General features: G+C 40.8%; 1 protein-coding gene across 1 annotated transcript in view; it reads right to left on the bottom strand.

The window, feature by feature from the left end:
- Positions 1-406: 406 nt before the first annotated feature.
- CUBN (cubilin) overlaps positions 407-20,963 on the bottom strand; it is a 150,593-nt gene continuing 130,036 nt past the window's right edge. Inside the window, exons 57-66 of the mRNA XM_074573520.1 lie at positions 20,315-20,444; positions 19,168-19,385; positions 7,732-7,937; positions 6,711-6,873; positions 5,763-5,971; positions 4,980-5,127; positions 4,683-4,864; positions 3,212-3,377; positions 1,150-1,385; positions 407-754 (exon numbers count right to left, since the gene is read on the bottom strand). Of these exons, the coding sequence (XP_074429621.1) occupies positions 647-754; positions 1,150-1,385; positions 3,212-3,377; positions 4,683-4,864; positions 4,980-5,127; positions 5,763-5,971; positions 6,711-6,873; positions 7,732-7,937; positions 19,168-19,385; positions 20,315-20,444 (1,766 nt within the window). The 3' untranslated portion in view covers positions 407-646. The remainder of the gene's footprint in view (positions 755-1,149; positions 1,386-3,211; positions 3,378-4,682; positions 4,865-4,979; positions 5,128-5,762; positions 5,972-6,710; positions 6,874-7,731; positions 7,938-19,167; positions 19,386-20,314; positions 20,445-20,963) is intronic.

Genomic DNA, 20,963 nt, shown 5'->3' with positions numbered 1-20,963 from the left:
GCAGAAGTTCAATAATTCTGTACATTTTTTTTGGCGACAGGAAGTCATGCCAAGAGCAAGTATGTATGTATCATATCAAAAAATGTCCAAAAACATTTAACCTGCTTTAAAGTGAAACATGCTTTTTCCCGTAGTGAAATCAATCTTTTTGAAGTACAGCAAAGTTATCTGTGTAAATGATTGTAGGACAGGGGCCATTTTTTAGCAATTTCTGATCCTAATTTGAATAAAACTTTAGCTAACGTTTTAAAAGATGCTTGGGACAAAACCACATAACTCCATAGAACTAATTAAAGACAACTTCATATCTTAAATCCTCTTATCAACTTCATGTTAACAATTTCGAATTTTGGCTAATTCACTTTTTATAGCATTAAATGTAAAATTTTGAAATTATGTAGGAGAATATAAAAATATGTTTCAAAACCTCGTTTTCCCAGTTGGGTAGATAATAGTTTATTTTCAGTACAATGGGAGATCACATTTTTTGGACAGAACTCTAAATTCAAAACAGCTTCACTGACAGTAATTTTTAAAAGGCCTTACTGCAGCTGCAATTATCATAAGTGGATTTCAAGCTTACTTTTTGACCTAAAGTCTCTTCAGTATAGCAGGGAATGGTAATATATTTCTCATAAACAGTGTTCTAGCTCGTCCAGCTTAACTGGAATCCTGACGGTAAAGTCACATATTCGGCATGAAATTTTATATAGACTTGATGAGATGTAGCAGTAAATGGAGCGATGTTTGTATCCTGAAATTAAAGAGAAGAAAAATGAAAAGCTTTATAGAACATTTAGATGCTTTGTAAAAGCCAGTCAGAGAGTTAAAACTGAGGCACAAATTGGATCACAGATTGGAAGTGACGTCAGATCTTTGCTAGATACTGCTGTTGCATTTCTCCCTTAGGATATTAGAAATATTTAAATCACAAATACAACTAAATACAGAGAAAAATAGCTTCATGCCTCCCGCTAGATGTCACTGTAAGGTCTGCATTGGAAGGCTTCTAAGGTGCCAAACAAGCCTTACGCCTTCACTTCCACTCTATGTGGAATTCATGCCAGGATTGGGGAAACAGGCTTGAATATGAAACAGTAGAGGTTCATTTTAACCACTTAAAGGTCACAGGCAGTAGGCAATACGTACCATCCCACAGTACGGCCCGGCTGGGGGATAGCTGGCATTTGGCCCGTTGTAAAGAATCAGATAGTTGCTACTGCAATCCCCTGGGTCATCGATGCTGATGAAATCAAAGTTCACTGTGACAATTCGTCCCTTGGGCACAGTAATGGCCCACTCACAATCAGTGTTGTTGCGGTAAGTTGCTGGGTAGCTGGGACTAGCAAAGGAACCAGTGCTGCCGTATAACATTCCTCCGCATCCTGGAAACAGACGCTGTTAATTAGCTGAGAAGGCTTAGTTTCACAGGATACCACATGATGTAGTACCTTAAGTACAGTATTAGTAGTAGCACTGAAAAACAGAAGGACGCTGGGAGCTGGAACAATGAACGTGGATAAGAGCATTATTCCAATAATGCAATGGGCATTAGACCATCACCGGATATTAAAAATCAAAACCCCCAAAACTCTTTGGAACAAAGGGTTTCAAACAAAGGAATCAAAATCTTAAATGTGTGCCTTGAGCAGTTCAGTTCCCAGCTACTCCACTAGAGACAAATTCTCTTTGGCTGTTCTTTGGAATGAAAAGTAGTGAATCCTTATCTGATAGAAAAATACAGAGAACAACTCAGAGAAAATAGTCATATTAAGTAAACTAAAGGCCATTTATACCAAAATTCAATCTCCAACAGCGGGCAGAAGGAGATGCCCTGGGAGAAATGCAAGTTTATAGATTAAGAGTAAGCATGTGCAGATCATGACCCCGATTACCCTCACAGTCTCCAAGAATTTTCAGCTCACAGCTCCCAGAAATGGCATCTTTGTGTTTAATAGTCTTTATCAGATGTCTTCCATGAACTTGTTCAGGTAGCCCTTGAATCCATGTAAATTTGTAGCATCCTATGGGAAGGAGCTCCACAGATTAACTGCATACTGTGGGAGGAACTGTTTTGTTTGGCTTGTTTTGAACCTACCACCTCCTGCCTTTACTTGAAGGCCTCTGGTTCTTCTGTGTGAAGTCAATAAACAATTGATCACTATTTACCATCCAATATCACTCAATTTTATAGGCCTCAGTAGTTTCTTAACCAGATTAAGAAGTCTCAGCATACCTCATGCAGAAATCATTTTTTATGTTGAGCTCCTTTGCCTGAAGTTTTTCCAGTTGTACTGGATGCTTTATAAGAGGAGACCAGAACTGTGCACATCATTCCGTTTGTGTGTGAACTATGGATTTAGAAGTGTTTGTCTATTTGCTTTCTCTTTCTTTCCCAATAGTTCCTAGAGTTGTGCTAGCCTACTTGACTATTAGTGACCAGCGAGCTCTTGTTTTAATGGAACTATTTTACCCCCAAGGTCTTGTTGCTGAGTGCTAAAAGTCAATTCAGATCCCATATTCTTGTAAGTAAAATTAGGATTGTCTTTTTTTGCCCATGTTCTTCATCAGTACTTTCCTACACTGAACTTTATCCGCCTTTTCATCACCAAGCCCCTCAATAGTGTAAGGTTGTTCTGCAGTGCTTTTCAGCTGGCCATGTGTTACCTCCAGTAACTTAGTGTCGTGAACAAACTATTACCCAGCTATTCACTGGGTAATGCGTTCGTAAGCCATTTATGAATGTGTCTATTACATAGTCATTACACACCATTACAGTTAGGTTATTTTCTTGGGGCAATTTTCAGTCCTCTTCAGGCCTAGTAGTGCCTAGATCCTACGGCATATCACAAGTGGACTATGGAGTAGGCTGAGGCACCACCACCACCACCACTCTGTGGATCCCAAGATAGGTGTTCCTGATATTTTCTGACCTCTCAGTGAAAGAAGTAGATCTTCATCTTAAGTGGACTGGGTCGTCTGAGGTTGCTAAAGTCAACATTAGAGAGAGGGAATTGCTTCCATGACATAAAATGGATCTTGCCCTACTGGTCTTCAGGAACAACTACCTCTCTCCAGTGACTAAATAGGGTGGACTATGGGTGCTTGGGGAGGTCTTAAGTGTTGATGAGGCAGGGCCCAAACTGACATTTCTGTATTTTCCCCCCATGTACAATTGCTGAGTGGAATTATTTTGTAATTACAGCCTTACCACTTGGTGATGAAGTCCAAGTAATTTCATATCCATCATGAGCCCCTGAAAAATCACTCTTGAAACGAAGGTAGACAACATGATTTTGGGGGAAGATGGGACTGGGCACAGTGTTTCCACAGAACCTGCCAAGTAGCGGTGATTGCACATCACTCCCATTTCTGACCTTCAAAGGACACAGAAAATATTTTCAACATTAACTCCCTTTGCCAGTTATACACTAGTACAATAATGCAGTGATACAAGCACAGCACAAACTATGTATTGACTTGCATGCATACCATAATTGTCATTTTAATACTGTTATTTTTCGTACTATACATTCTGGTATAGAAGGAAGAGACCATTAACCAGTCTGTCTGAGTTTTGTAAGTAATTGCATGGAACAAGTATCATCAGAAACGGGTGACTAAATTTTATGGTGTGGTACATCTCCTGACTGAAAAAATTACTTGACTAGTAGCTAAGAGGTTCTTTTGCAATTCAAGCCCATGTTTTACTTTTCAGAAGAAATGTTAATATTCCAGATGAAATGATTAATTTTTTACCCTGCAGACCACTCTTTTTCCCTGACCACATTAAGACAGATCATATTACATAGCTCAGGTTTAATCTGTTTGGGTTTTAAGCTCCAATAATCATAGAACCATAGAGTTGCCTAGTTTGGAAGGGACCTTTCAGATCATCTAGTCCAACCATCAACCCAACTCTGACAAAAACCACCACTAAACTTTATCTCTAAGCACTACGTCTACCCATCTTTTAAATACCTCCAGGGATGGTGCCTCAACCACTGCCCTGGGCAGCCTGTTCCAATGCTTAATAACCCTTTCAGTGTAAAAAGTTTTCCTAATAATGCTGATGCTCAGATCCATTTCTTGAGACAGTAAAGAGGCTATGAAAGGAGAACTAAATAATGATTTTGCCACAGACACCTGATTTTTGTCAGCTGGACAGTGAATAGGGAAACCTTCAACAAGTGTGAAAGGACAGAGTGAGGATTATGTAGGAGGATGTGTTTTTAATTGACACAAAGTACCTTTGCAAGTGCTCCTTTTTTTTTAATGAAAAAATGCCTTTTTAGAAAAAATATTTTTAAGAAAAATAGGAAGCAGATGGAATCTACTGCTGGAACGAAAGCGCTCGGATTTATGGCTTTCTGTTCATGCACAGATGTTAATATTGGATGAAAACTATCCTGGCTTGCTCTGTTAACTGGGTAACATCAACAAGAGCTAGGTAAAGATGAGTTAGCTGATAACGAAACTATTTATTCGTTGGTTTGGGACTTACTATAGTGTGTATTGTTTAACCTCTTACTATAACGTTTGAGTACCTTTCACTGTAAAACTGTAGTAATAAATTAGTCTCTAATGTTAGTTCAGCTCAGACTTGATCCAAGCTTTTTAATATCCTTAGAATTGAGCATATTTTGACAGAGGCCCACAAAATATGTATACTTGCTCGATACCTCTAGGAAGTCACGTGAACACTGGATGCTGTCCTCCAAACTGAAAGCATGGAAAAAGAGAGAAATTGTGTGATTCGGTGGAGCTCGTAGAATGACAGAACAGTCCATGTTATTGGGGTGACGACCAGGCCAGCCGGGGCTCTTCAGGTAACCAAATGACTGGTTATACTCTCTGCTGCAACCTTGAGACAGAAAACCAGAAACGTGTAAGTATTTCAGATCTCTGTATTGCTTTTCACCGTATGGAATCAACAAAGAGAATGGTAGGTAGATTTTTTGGATTTTTTTCAAGCTTACCTGTAGCTTGATAGGTAAATCTGACTCCATTATTAATCATATATTCATCTGATTTGAAAGTCACGATGGCAGTGCGATCATAAGAATAAAATTCAGGGACTGGAAAAGTTTCAGTGCCACAGAATCTATGGACTGATCCTTGGCTGTGCTGGAATTCAATACATGTCACAAGTTACTTCTACTTAATGATATAATTCAGTTTTCTACTTACTGAACTTGAGGTGAATAGATCTCTCAGCACTTCCTATGCCACTTATGCAATCACATTTTAAAGTTCTCATGGAAATCACAATAACGTCTCGACATTTTATGTTCAATTATTATGAGAAACAAATCACATGTAACAGGTATTTTCATGCCAAAATAAGAAACAATGAAAACATGTTTAGAATTATATAATACAATTTCTGTAAACACTCTTCTTGGCATGAATATTTCTTTTTATTATGATTCTTGGGTGGGAGGAAGTACAATTAGTTTATGAAAACTTGCTGTTGGGCAGTATTTTCTGGGTGTTAAGTTTGGCAGCTCTGTTACTTGGTGCAACTGTGAAAAATTGTGTAACACTTACTAGGTCTAGTTCAACGTGTGTCTAGTGTGCTGCCATGAGGTCTGTACCAGTTAACACAGCTCAAGTGGGGCATGGCGCATAATGCTTTGGATGTGCCCCTCACACAGAATCATCAATTAATCTACCACCAAATGGTGGGTTTCTCCTCTCTTTACAAATAGTGAAGGGAGCTGAATGTGAATGGGGCATGCTATCAACTGTAAATATCTTACTGTTGGTGAGTCCTGGAGCTCTAGGTAGTTCTGAGAGCAGTCCTGGCCAGAGTGGAGGTGGAAGGCCTCTACCACCACCCTGACTTGCTGCTGCGGAGGGGCATCAATGACCCAAGTACAGAGAGTAAATGGTGGATATTCATTCGGGAAGTTAGGAGACGTTGCGGTCAGGGATGTAGAAGTTGCATTATGTATTCCTCCACACAGTCCTGTGTAAAATAGTAATAAATGCATCATAGAGTGAAAACCTTTCCAACTGGGGAAAAATATTTATTGAGCAAAACTACACTGGTCAATATACTTTTGTATTTACCTGTGACTCTCTAGAAGGAAAAAAAAGTAAGTAAAACAGATGCTAATGCTGTGTCAATCTATGCTGTAGAACTCAAATAAATGTTTGCTCCCTATATCAGAGTATTTTTTAACAGCGTATGGCAGAGTGTTCCTGTTTTTCACTCCAGACTGACGGCCACTCTACAGCCAGCCAAGACCGATGCGAATTGCAGTGGGGACTAGCAGTGTTGCTTTTAGCTTGATTATAGATGCCCCGTAGAGCTATACTAAGGACTGTCTTTGCACCTTCCTGGGCCCTATATCTAGAACAAATCTTGATGATTTTTTATTTAAATACGTATTTCCAGAAAACAGTCACAACAATATATATGCATATATATGTAGTGATAGGACGAGGGGTAGTGGCTTCAAACTGGAAGAGGGTAGATATCAGGAGGAAATTTTTAATTATGAGGGTGGTGAGGCACTGGAACAGGTTGCCCAGAGAGGCTGTGGATGCCCCATCCCTGGAAGTGTCCAAGGCCAGGCTGGATGGGGCTTTGAGCAGCCTGGTCTAGTGGGAGGTGTCCCTGCCCAGAGCAGGGGATTGGAACTAGATGACCTTTAAGGTCCCTTCCAACCCAAACCATTCTATGATTTTATATGTATACTTACGATCCACTGTGGTGTAGGTAACATTGAAACCCTCCCTTTCCACAGAATTGTCTGTGATAAATTTCACAGTCAAGGAATTGCGGGTAGAAAGAAAAGGAGCTGGCACTGTAGATCCACAGAATGTGCCAACTAAATTGGCATTTTCATTATCTCCATCATAAAGCTGAAAGAAGAAAAGCATATAAGCCACTAATGGTTTAGGCATAACAAACAAATAAATAGAAATAAAGTTCTCTGACCCCTCCTGACGTTACAATTTCTTTTACTTGAAAGCACAGTAGGTGCACTTGTGCTTTAATAGGATGTTCTTGATGATGATAATTGTTCACTGCCATATTAACTAATTCTGTTGGACAGTGTAAATCTCATTATGGACATTCTGGTCCCATCTCAGCAAATCTATCAAAAATGTATTCTATTTTAATTGGCATTCTTTTTTCATTTTTGTATGTAATCTCAAAGTGCTTTTCAATGAGAAAGGTTGATTTTATTCACCAAAATGTAGAATTCATTCCTAGTTTCATTGAGCATCTTTAATGCTCAACAGGATCTAGAACACTCCTTGGTGGATCTAGTTTAGCAGCATTCTGCTATCCTACATTTTGTATGCTCATCTCCAAGATAATAGCTTTCACAGATAAGCATTTAGCATAAAGATATATTTATTCAAAATTTTATAAGCTGTTTTCAAGCAATTTTGTATGATAATGAATTTGCATATTTACCTTCAAAGTGCTTGGCTTTTGTTTTGTTTCTACTCTGTGAAAGAAATGCTCATTTATATAGGCAGTCTTAAGAACAGAAGCTTGTCCCCATAACAATGTTAAAACTCTTATTGGTTTTCAAAAAGGCAGGATGACATCTGGAGTAGTGATCTAACCCAGGAAAAAAATTGTAATTATATTAAGCAATTTAATTTCTTCATGAGACCATTTTCTATTAATTAAGTTTTAGCCTCATGGAGAGGAGAATGGATTGCATCTCACTGTTATTTTCTTGTTAAAATACACAGCTGTCTTACTTTTACATAATCATATCGGCAAGCCTGAGCAGACTGTGCTTCAAGCACGAATGAAGTGAAGGTGAGGTTGATCAGTTTGTTCACGGGTGCAGTTATGATCCATACACAGTCCAGATTTTTCTCATATCTTCTGGTCGCATTGGAGACCGGAGAGCCAAAGCTATAAGCTGAATTTGTCAAGTAACCACCGCAGCCGCTCTGAGGTCCTGTTGAAGAAGCAGAAGCTTTTTAAAAGCAATTCCTGCCATTTATTTAATCTTCAGATCTTTAATGTCAAGCCAGCAGCTTTTTCTGTGCTACAGAATTTTACTGCCCTGTCTCACAAGGACTATCTGAATGATTAAAAGGCTTTCAACACAAATGGCGTTAGATAGATACGAATCACAATTAGATTTGGTAGAGTGAATTAAGAAAGGCTCCTGTCTTCTGCTGAATATAAAATCAGTACCCGCTTTGAAAATGTAGCAACGGATTTTTTAATAAGGATTATAAGAAGACAGAGGACAGAAATGTAATAGAAGAATAGTGGTTAGAGGGGCTTTTAATGTAATTCTTACCTGCTAGGAAGAGTACTTGGACAGCAGGGGGCACTGGGTTGTTGATTTTGAAAGTCTAGTCACAAATGAAGCTGCTTATTTTGGCAATAAGACCTTGTTCTGGGGGGACTGAATTTGGCATCCTGATGCTGGCACCCAGACTCATATTCAGGAGTCTAGCTAAAAGGGACTTTTACTTCTGGAAGTGTTTTGCGTGGTGGTTACTTACAACCCCTCTGGAAAGCAAGCTGCTTTTTATTCGGATCCCACATACAGAGTCCCTTACTGTAGTTACTTGCTGTGAAAATTTGAACCCTATAATGTTTTCAGTCACATTGAAAGAAATTACTTTTGGAGAAAGACAGTTATTAGAAGATTAGAACCCTTTTATTGTGTCTAATTACAGACAAGCAAAAAATACAGACTATCCGAAGGGACTTTTTTTCTACTTTTCTTTTTTTTTATAGCTTGATTTCCAGAGGTTGGACTGGACTAGTAAATCTGATCAATTTGTTTACTTTATGCTTCCTTCTCCAGTTTTTATGGGGTCTCCTGGCCACTTATTTAATTCAGGAATTCAAATAAACAGTCGTTCATACTCTTGATTTTGAGTCTGAGAGAGTTTTTGTGAAATGCACAGAGCAAAGAGGTAACAGCAAGCAGCCTGCTGTCTCCCACAGCGAATCCTTTTAGGAGAATTAGATAATAAAAGAAGATACAGCTGTGGCTAAGCAACAGGAACAGAGTTTCAGAATTTCATCTGCGTGTGTAAAATATGCCTCTCTGGCTGACATGCAGTGACTTAACCTTGACACACTGATATATTTCCAGTCATAGAAAAGTGTGCCCTACTTGAGCTGCAGTATTACAAAAGATCACTCTGGTGAAAAATCGGCGTCCAAGTATCAGGATTGCATCAGTAACCCGGGGTTGGAGACAGCCCCATCTTGCAAGACGGCAATGGTTAAACCAGAGTGACTAAGGCTAAATGTCGTCCTGCTCTACTAACCAAAGCCGGAAAAGCCCCACCCTAAAATGAAGCTTGCTTAAAACCAAAATCTTAATAACATGAGATTTAAGGTTTTGCTATAGCTAAAAATGAACAGAAGAAACTTGCTACAAAGTGAAAAAGTCAGGAATTAATAGACTCTAGTCCAGCTTTGTGGGCTGTTAATGAAGTCAGAAACTTGGAAAAGTGTTAGCGTTCATTCCAATGCCACCGCAGCAGCCGAGAACAACAGCGGGGGAAATGCGAGTGATAAATCATGTTCTTACAAATAGTCTAGGAAGGAGGAAAATGTCAGACAGGAAGGTGCCTGGCCCCTAAGAGGGCAGTTTAGCTATATTTTTCTCTGGGTTCACCGTTCTGCATGATTTATTCAGTCCCCCTGAAACAACACCTTGGAGCTGCTCAGCATTTTGGGTGGCATCTAGTAAATATAACATTAAGCATATCATCATTAGACATAGATCATGGTCCAACCATCCAGCCCTGCAATACTGAGGCTGTAGTGATATATGGGTCAGCCACCTTACAAAGCTCCCCTTCACCCTTTTCAGGGTTAGAGTTGCAGAGATGCCAGTCAGACCATTGCAACAGGAATCTGGGAATTGCCACAGAGCCACGCAACGGAAAAGCCCTCAGTGCTGTTGGATTGTCTTTTTTTGGATAAATGTCTGGACCTTTGGAATGGTGCACTTCACTGCTAGCTGTGCAGCTATAAGGATAGCTCAGATGACAAAAAAAAATACAGATATGGGTAACCTCTGTGTATAGAGCAAATAAAATGGACTAGACAGAGAGAAACAGGCCAAATCCTCATGATCAGAAAATTAATTTGAGCTAGTATAGCCAGTAATAGCATCTAAGGGGAGACAAATAATTAAAAGTATGATTTACAGTTAATAAAGATGAAGTTTCATCATTAGCTTTCACAATACTTAGCCTGCTCAGCCGGGGGTGAGTCAAATGCTTACAGGACAGTACGCTATAAATAACAGCTAGACTGGAAGCCAACCAGATATCAAGTAGCCCTGCATCAAGCCAAATAAAGAGCAGCCCTTGTTGAAAAATCTATGTATCTTGGTTATTTTCAGTACTAATCAACATTAGATCTGGTTTCAGCCACTAAAAGTTACGGAATAGTGACGCTGTGTAGGTCTAGGGAACACTCACAAGTAAATGAAGAACCAACTGCTTAAGAGGAGGGAAGTCACCCTAAGAGAAACACTATTGCACTGCATTTTAGCCAAGACACAACTCATCATCGCAAAAATCAGCACCATTTCTGAATAGAAGGCCAAATCAAATAGTAGCCATCCAACCTGCTAGTGATCATTGATGGAATGGTATTTATTGTTGGCTAACACAGTCAGAAAAAATTGCAGCTAAAATTTAGGCAAAATGTGGGATCAAGAATTCTTTTGATTTGTAGAATAGCCTCTTAGATACTAAAAGCTAAACTTGATGAAAATAATGAGAAATGTACCTTACAGAACAATTTGTGTGTAGGCAGATGGATTGACTACATGGCTTACTGTGTTGTTTCAGTCTCTGGTTTCTTATTTAAAATAATATTCATAAGGTCATCATAAATCAGATTGCAATCTTGTCCTGCTCATAAACAGCTTGCCAGAGAACACAAATTATCGGAAGAACTAGGGCACACGCTGTCATCACTAATTGCTTTTGGTGGGAAGTATTAATGAAACTCAGGGCTCAGTGTTGGGACCATTTCTGTTTAACATCTTTATTGATGACCTTGATAAGGACATAGAGTGTATCATCAGCAAGTTTGCAGATGACACGAAGCTAAGCGGGAGTGTTGATCTACAGGAGGATAGGGAGGCTCTACAGAGAGACTTGGATAGATTGGACCGATGGGCCAACGCTAATGGAATGAGCTTCAACAAGGCCAAGTGCCAGGTCCTGCACTTGGGCCACAACAACCCCATGCATCGCTACAGGCTTGGGGAAGTGTGGCTGGAGAGCTGCCTGGCAGAAAAGGACCTGGGGGTTCTAATTGACATGAGGCTGAATATGAGCCAGCAGTGTGCCCAGGTGGCCAAGAAAGCCAATGGCATCCTGGCTTGTGTTAGAAATAGTGCGACCAGCAGAAGGAGGGAGGTGATTGTCCCCCTGTACTCAGCACTGGTGAGGCCACACCTGGAGCATTGTGTCCAGTTCTGGGCACCTCAATACAAGAGAGATATCGAGGTGCTGGAGCGAGTGCAGAGGAGGGCAACGAAGCTGGTGAAGGGCCTGGAGAATAAATCTTATGAGGAGAGACTGAAGGAGCTGGGACTGTTTAGTTTGAGGAAGAGGAAGCTGAGGGGAGACCTCATCACTCTCTACAACTACTTGAAAGGACATTGTAGAGAGGTTGGTGCTGGTCTCTTCTCACAGGTAATTAGCGATAGAACAAGAGGGAATGGGTTCAAGCTGCAGCAGGGTAGGTTTAGGCTGGACATTAGGAAAAAATTCTTCACAGAAAGAGTGGTCAGACCCTGGAATAGGCTGCCCAGGGAGGTGGTGGAGTCACCATCCCTGGATGTGTTTAAGACTTGTTTAGATGTGGTGTTAAGGGATATGGTGTAGGGGAGAACTTTGTAGAGTGGAGTTGATGGTTGGACTTGATGATCCCAAGGGTCTTTTCCAACCTAAATGATTCTATGATTCTAAAAGGCTGAGGAACCATTCATGAAAGAAGGAACTGAAGGCTCCCTGTGGCAAATAAAAATAATTACAGCAGAGAGCAAGTACATGTTTTTCTGTTAAGAGTTACAAACTCTAGATATGGAACGAAGATGAAGATGAATTTTCAAAGCTGCCTGCCTTTGAAGCACAGCCAGGGGCAATGTTCATTTATACAGGTATGGATGCTATGAAAGGAAGCCTACTGAATAGTTTTAAATCTATCAGAAACCGCTAAACCAATGACATTTCAAGACACAACAAACTAATTTTGCCACCTTTCCCTTCTCACTAAATGAGGACCGCAGACTAGACAGCAGCGAAGTTCAAAGAACTGTTCTAATTCTGCTTGAACAGTAATGAAAATCCTCTCCCGGGTTTCTGAATCACATTTGGTCTCACCTAGAAGCATCCCTGAGAACTCTAGGCTTCTCTCTGATCTGAACTAAAAATCACAATAAGCAAAGATTAACTCTGCCAAGACTCATGCATCTTTTCTGATGGGTCTTAGTTCCAGTGCAGGGGAGTGGCTGGACTAATTGTGGCAGTAATAATTAGCTCATAGCTTGTTTGGATCATGGCTTCAAATAGTAAGGCTCAGAAGGACACAGGGCTGGAGAGAGGAATCGTACTTTGCCTCGTGGCTGATACTGAAGGCTGGTAAACCTTCCCAAGCTGAGCTGTAGAGGTCAGTTCCCATGTTTGGCAATCACCATACAGACATCGTGACTTCGCGTGGCAGCAGGACCCTGGCAGCGGTGCCCGCCCCAACTACTGGGCCTGACATGTTTCACAAGAAGACTGCTGAAAGCACGGGACTCTCTTTGGTCCTTAGCCGAGCCTTTACACAGAAAGGGGGTTTGGCTGGTTTGATGGCCTGGCAATGCTTCCAGCAGCCACATTTAAGAGTGTAAAGCCCCAGTCTCCTGCTTTAGCAGGATTTCACAAATGCAGTCTGACAAAGTTCATGTTCTCAAGTTTTTAGACTATTGGCTGATCCCAAATATAACAGCCCAGACATGTTCTGTGCCAAGCCTGCCCTAGTTCTGCAAAACTGCAATGTATGTACCGTACTATCCATCTCCTTGATGGCTGTCTGAGAGACCAGAGGCAGACACGCAGCCTGACCTCATTTTAATACTTTCTGATACTGCATTAGTGTACTTGTTGGCATCACAGCCGCCCAGGCCTTTGCAGATCTCTCTTGCCGTGTGAATCAGAAATGTTTCCTCACCCGCTGTATGCACCAGCGTACAGATTTTCAGCTGAAGCAGTCATTGACGTTAGTGAAGCTAAGACAGTCATACCAGCAGTTTGCCCACAGTTGTGCGAAGTGCCTTTAATCTGAATATCCCATTGGCTTTTAACTGTTTAGTCACCTACCAAGTTATGTTTAATCACTCCATCTGAAAATTATATTTCATCTCCTTTTTTCAGATCAGTCAGAAATGTCGTATTTAAAAGCCTGCCTCTTTTCTTGTCTATCCAGTTTGAGGATATAAACCACTTCTGTTTATTTTGCTTTAGGGGGAGAAATGTACAGACATTAAATAACTGACATTTCTGAGGCATTTGTAGACTATCCCTTAGCTCAACAGTTGTATTCTTTTCAGAGATATTGAAGAGACGTATTTCAACACTGCAAGTGCATTCTAAATTTAGTCACATTTCAAGCTAATGCATATTTTTTATACTTGAGCCCCAAAATACATTTAGAAACAGTCCAGGAATTGTGACTTATGAACATATGTTCTGAGCTTGTTATGGATGTTCTTATTTTCATAGACTATAATAAGATCAAGAAAAGATATTATTAGCCACAATTTATTCATTATTTTAATAGATTAAGCTATTTATAGTTAAGCCATGACAATGTAATGAATATGAAATGTGTAATATTAATGTGTAATATATTTGGTAAAAAGTTGTGTGAACCAAAAGCCCAAAGAAGTTTTTGCAAGAGGACTTGAGGGTCTCAAGCAATTTGCTTCTCAGCTAGACCCTCTGCAGCACAAGGCTCTAAGTCCAGGTTGTATGCCTTGAGATACTCCCCTGGAAACTGGTCCTAATGGGCTGTGAAATCTCTGCCAGCCACTGCTGCTTTTCCAAAGGCATAGGAAAACACAACAGCATTCACGTGCCACAGTCAAGGACATGTTCTTCTAAGATGTTTTTGTTGGAGGGAGAAAAATTTGCAGGAAACATGAGGCTCAGCTGTGCTGAGTCCTTTCCCATCTAACTGGCCATAACTGCTGTTGTCAGTACAGGTGCCTGGTGCCACCTACAGCAAGTGCTAACATTATCTACATAAATCAATGCCATGAATTACTGCTGGCGATGTAAGAATTTAGATATTACTCACAGGAACACCTACTCCTGACCTATGCAATAGAATAGCCAAACCAATATTTTACACCTTATATTGCCCATTCAGAAATATTTTTTTCAGCAATTCTGAACAATCCAAAAAAACTCTGCAGCAACTGTGCATGCTGAGCACTGCTGAAAATCCGCGCTTAGAAACCGAATATAGAGTGAGTGCTTTCAGTTTGCAGGGCAGAACTGGACTTAGAACTATATTAAGCAATTTTTTTTGTTGTTGATAAAATAGCATAAAAATTCAGTGAAAATTCTACAGAATCCATTTTTCAAAAGTGCACTTTAATTTCATTAGGAGAGAGCATAACAGTAAACCCATTAGCGATAGACACTGAGTGTATTGTATTGCAAACAGGAAACAAGTAATTCAATACCCAGCTAATAGAATAAGGGAAGACAGATACCTCCGGGTGGTTTATCAGGTAAGTTACAGATGATTTTGTCAGGAAGAAAAGTATAAAGATTATAATCTATTTATATTATATGCATATGAGGCTATTTAAGTAAATTACCTATTAATGCATTTTTCTGGTATATCAGAGAAGATTCCTTTTTCCAACTATTTTTCTTCTAAACTCTACTCACTTGTGATTTTTATTCCTAGGTAAAATGATCAATATTTACTCAATAGAAATGCTCATTTGAAAAAAAAGGATGGAGGGACCCTTGAGGGAAAAACTGGGCAAACTGAGGACAATGCAGAGGACAGGGTGTTTAAGGACTTCACTTTCCAGCAGCCTGATGGTTGCCAAAGGTTTTGGAGGCATTTCTTCTGCCTTAGAGCCTACAACACTAGTTTTCCCATTGTTGCCGCCCTATTCTTCTTGCCTGTCCATGTCCATCTGGTTTTCCTCATCTTGTGTTTAAATCATGATCTCTTTGTGACAGCAGATTGTTGCTTTATTCTGCCTGTGCAGTGCCTAGCGCAGTGGAATTACAGCCCATAGGCTCATAAACCCCAAGGTAATGCAAATGAGGCACAACATTGGTATTAATGCAGTACATTATACTGCTCTTTCATGAAGTGTAAATGTTAATTTCTCCTGCATGCTCACAAGAGATAGTATAAAAAAGGGGAGGGGAAAGAGCTGGCTACAGCTTGAAGTCAAGCAGGATTTCGGGCTGCAGAGAAAAAGCAGGCATTCTTCCTGCCCTCTTCCCCACTGTCCCAACTCTGTTTCAGTTTTGCCTGTATTGTGTGAAGAAAGCTCAGGAAGAGCTTTCTGACTCAACCCACTAATCTAATCATGTGTAACTGCTTCTTGTAAACTCACGCGGCTTCCTTAGACAGCCTCAACGAGCAGATCTGCATTTTGGAAAACCCCTAGGTCCTTCTCCGATGGTTTAGAATGTGGTATATTTTTCACTACTGAGACAATGGAGCTATGCACGCACGCACAGAGAGCTCCCAAGGAGAAATGATGTGCTGTTAATAAGGTCACAGCTACGTCTCCCGACAGGCGTTGGTGATGCTTCAAAAACAAGAAAAAAACCCAAACCCATATATGTCTTCTCAGCCTTTGTATCATAAGCCTCCGAGGGATCGCAAATTGGGGTGAGAGGGTCACCCCACTGCCAAATGGAAATAGGCAGAAGTTCCATTTATCACCAAAGTACAAAGTACTGCCTGTCACAGCAGGGATGGCAGAGGTATGTGCAGGCTCTGTCCCTGCCAGCCAGGGTCAGCCGAAAAGCTCAGGTCTCCCCTTAGAGCTGGAGAGATAATCAGGAGGTCTTTGGCAGAGTCACAGGCTCAGTACACGCAGACCTCATTCTTTGGGGAGAGATCTTAGCTTTCCTTCCTTCACAGAGACATCTCATGTAACTAAATGCCTTAAGCTGGTATTGATTTATGTCTTCTCATCCTTTTATTGATTGTCTAGAGGAGCGCACGCTCGCTGTGGAAAGGAGGTATAATTCTCATTTTACAGACTGAAAACAAAGGCAGAAAAAAGGTCAGTGGTGACTAAGGCAAGAGGAATCTGTCTTTTCACAAATGTGACGCTTGGGGCAGGCTGGGATCTTCCAGTCAGCCCAGTTCACCAGCTCAGCCTGAGAGCATGTTCAAGTGATTCCAAAAATGAGGCCGGAAAGTGTCCGAACTTAGCAGCAGAGATAGTGAAATTACAAACCCTCTGAACTGCACCAACAAGGGCCATATATATATATTCCCCTACCTCAAATGCACCATATCACAGAGTTGGTTATGACAAAAAATGCTACTTCTGAAACGTGCACTTGAGATTATATTGCACAGCGTACGGAGTAGCATGGTGAAAGGAAAGACATTTGACAAAAAAGGGGAGATGTTGCTGTACTGTCAAAGTAATACTATTTCATACTTTCTGTTAGTCTCCCTTTTCTGACTAGTGGGGGGACCTTGAATATTCTAGTGGGTGCTGGATCAGTGATGCAAACAAATTGTTTTAATTAAAACAGAGCATGTTTTTCTTCAGAAATGTCAGGGTTTAACTCTTAGAATGACTGGTTTCTGTCAATCTTGCAAGGCTTCTGTAAGTCTCCTACTTCACATCCTCTCTCTTCCCTACCACCACAGTCGTTATCAGATGGACTCCCTAATAATAAAATTCACAAGAGAGAAAGAATGGATAACCCCGGATTTTGGCAGGAGCCCTGAGAGAAGCCTGATCAGGAAAGAAATTGGAAGAGCTTGTGAGGAAAGGAAATAGTTTAGTTTGCTACAAACGAGTGTACTGTTTCTGCTCGCTTCTTTCCAATACATAATAAGGGTCACTCACATTAAAGAGAGAGCAATAATTACGTTATCCAGTTGTGCTTCCCTAGGGTAACCGCAGAATAATGTGCTGCTTGTCATACAAGAGAGAATGAGGCTTCTTGTTTCTCTACAGATACCATCTTCCTTATCCAAGAGTTTTATCATTATTAATCGTCATCTGATTGCATTTGTACTCTTAAAAAACCACATGGGTTTTATCTTTTGACAGACATAAGGGAGCTTCTCTAAAGCAGCATTTAGAATAACAGGCTTTTAGATCTTCATGGTTTTATTCTCTTCCATTTGAAGCAGAATCTCAGACCTCATAGTACAAAGATGTGCCACAGATTTTCCTGGCTCTATTTTTTAGACAAGTCAAACTGGAAACTTTTATAGGACTGTGACTCATGTTTTCCTTTTATAATATACTTTTCTACTTTTTAGCCATTCTGTACTAGCATGGGACTGTCAGAATCCTTCCTAATGGCTGTGTGGTTTAGTCCCTGTGGCTTGCTTCCCGCAGCGGAGAAAGAAGACCTACCATTAAGCGTCTCACCACCATGGGCTCTTCGTCACACAGGCCACATCTCTGCATAGGCATCTTTTCCAACTTGCAACTCCACTGCTCCTGAGTGACTCCTGCAACATCACGACCTCCCTTTCCTTGTGAGCCTGCAGAAATGTCCCTCCAAAACTCAGGCTAATTGATGTCAAAGCTTATTCATAAAAGGCTTCTCCTCACTCTAGGAAATTATCAAGCACGGTACTGACTTGAAGAGCTTGGCTTGTGTGCTGTTGTGTGCTTAAGCAGAATCTCTGGCAAGTTGCACAAATAAATCTAAAGTCAGTAGCTAAAAAAATTGACTATATGCCAACAGGAAGAGCAAGAGCTTGGAGAGTTCCTGATGATCTCACCCTGGAAACAGGAACACAGGCTGTGAGGGATCTCTGACAATTGATACCCAACAGTTTAAAGACAGACACATGTTAAGCAACATTGTGTTACTTGAAATTATAGTCCACAAGAGTGGTCTTAAAGATTCTTGTAGCAATCACTTAGAGTGAAGCAAAGGAAGAGTTAATAATAGTAATGACCATGAGGATCTGTGGGAATATTTTTCTTGGCAAAGCCTGTAGAACCAGTTATTTTCCTTATCTGTAAATACTTTCTCAGACTGTATCAAATGAGAAAGTCACTGGCTGGGGTTTTGGGAGGGGATTCAATGACTCAGCAGAAGACTATGTTTGTTCTGCCACAAAGGCCTTTCATTCTGAACTCTCTGAGTGCCAGCTTTGTAAACCAGACAATTACTTCTTTCTAGATCACAAAAACATGGAGTTAATTACACAGGAAACTAGTAGCGATGACATGAAATCAATTTACATGTAATAATCATTCCCTAAAAAATTCAGATGTTATAAGAAGGTAAAAAACTCCTTTTACACCTTGATCTTAAAAATAGACTACTGGGTTTAAGCCTTTTTTTTTTAAGGCAATAATCAAGCTTTGCCTCTGACTTTTGTGTCCATCAAAACATTTAACATCCAGTGCCTTCTTACTATGATCCCATTTATGTTTTGGCCAGCTAACCAGATTGATCTCCAAAATCAGTAGAGATCAGCACAGTGGTGCCTGAGGAGGAACCCCAGCCTTAACTGAACTTAACACTTTAGTATTTAAAATCATGTGAGGTGAACTGCAAGGAAATGGAAATTGAGGGTAGATGGAAAGGAAGCATCTTTAGTGGACCACCACCCTTTGACTACAGAAGCATGAGAGTTCTCAGGTATTGACAGATTTCCCCCAAAAGAGAGGCCTCTGGGTGCTGCTAAGCTTTGTCACCCAAGAAATGCCTGTGCCTTCAGAGGGGCAGGAAAGGTTAGCAAAGAACAAAAGGAATCAGTTCAGAACCAGGGCTGGAATGCAGGGATCCAATAAGGCTAGTATTTAGTGTATTTCATTCAAGTTTTACAAAATCAGAAACCTTCTGCTTTTAGCACCCCTAGTGAGGGAGACCGTAACTGCTCCTCACCAAAGGAAATCACTTACCTGCAGGTTCTTGGGGTTATCAGGCTGATAATACTCTTACCTAAGGTCTCCCTGAAAGACGCTTTCCATCCTCTGTCTGCTCCAAAGAAGTCAGTGTTAAACACCAGGAACAAGTTATTACTGGAGCTCTTAATATTTGGAGGCAGTTCTGAGCCACAGAATTTCCCGAGGAGAGGAGCATGGGTGTCTGAGCCATCATATACAGCCACGTAATCTTTGTAGCAGGAGGGAGATATTTCAAGCTGGAAGCTGTTGAATCTGTAAAATATACTTGGAGCTTTAGGTATCACGTTTTCATTTCTATTCCTGTGTTATGTGTGTTTTTAGTGCTCGAGGAAAGGTCCAACTAATAGCAATAGCCAAAGCTATACACAGACAAAACATTTCTCTTCAGGAACAAGCAAGCAGAACTATTAACTGCATGGCAAACCACTGCAGGCAACCAGCCTCAAAGAAACAGTGACCTTCACCCACTAGGCCTCTTGCAAGGCAAACTGTCAGCAGCCTCGGCTTTGTGTGAAGCAGCAGATCTCCCCCGTGCAAACATACCCTCTCTCACTTCTGCAAATTGCTCAGGCTGCAGTTTCCTTAGGCACGTGAGGGACATATGAAATGCATGCTCAGAGTGCAGACCAGCTGGGTCTTCCACTTAGCTGCGAAATGTTCTCTTAATTCACAATCAGCATATATACGACAGAAGAATGTATGCATTTTTTAATTTCTCAGTGGCAAGATTTTGTGGCAGCCATACCCTTTCTTTTAGGCAAGACAGCACACGCTCAGAAGTATATTCTTTCTGGGTGAGTATTATTACTTGGGCTGTAAAGTGAGTACCAGTTTTCAAAAATAATTTTTTTTTATTTATATAAACTCACAGGAGTCTCATAACTCCTCAAAGCCTGACAGAATTTAACTAAAAGCATAAGCTGCATTTTTACAATTTCTTAGTCCTCTTGGTAACCAAAGCGGGAAGTTAAAATTGTGGTGATGTTTTGCACATAACAAGTTATAGAGAAAGATGAAAGGGAAGCTGAGATTGATAAAGGTGGCTTCAGTAGCCATTTCACATTTTAGTTCAGCTTTCCCCTTGTAAAAAGAAAGACAGAGAAAATTGTCACTAATTTATGTCTTTACATGGAATCAGAGACCTCCCTGTCCCCTTGACAAGCTGAGCTTGGATTACATACTTGAGGGCAACTATTTTGCCGTTTCCAACTGTGATGTAGTATGAGCAGTTCATGTTGTTGTGATAATCAAGAACCGAATGGGCCGGACTGCTGATAACACCAACAGAGCCATTGAAAATGCCACCACAAGCTGCAGGGGAAACAGAAAAAAGGGTGATTAGTGTCTGAATACTAGCTTGGTCCGAATTCTCATTTCTTACAGGAGTTTAGCCATAAGGAAAGAAAAGCCCTTGATAAATTAGGAGCAATCTTTGCCATCATGCCTAGAACTGTTAAATGTGGAGATGCCTGTCAGGTTGAGCTCTGCAGTGCAAGACTAGTCAGTATCGAAGTAACAGGTGGTTACTAGTCCATACCAAATGGCAATGGCTCATGTTTGTGCAGTAAAAGATAGAGCCTGATTTCAAATGTGCTGCATTAGGACCAGGGAGCAGCAGGATGGGGCGGGTGCCCCATGCAGGAGCTGGGGTGAGGTGTGTCTGGAGTAGCTCTGCACCCATTCTAGCTTGCCAGGAGAAACCTGGCTGATACGTGGGCAAAGACGTTCCCTCAGCCAAACCCTGGCCCCATGGAAGCGTCTGAAAGTTTGGCACTGACACAAAAGCAGCCACAATTGTACTCATAGCCCTGCTCCTGACTTTTCTGGAAC

This window comes from Larus michahellis, chromosome 2 (assembly GCF_964199755.1).
Source record: "Larus michahellis chromosome 2, bLarMic1.1, whole genome shotgun sequence".
NCBI lineage: Eukaryota > Metazoa > Chordata > Aves > Charadriiformes > Laridae > Larus > Larus michahellis.
The sequence above is the reverse complement of the archived record's forward strand: the minus strand, read 5'-3'. Positions and strand labels throughout refer to the sequence as shown.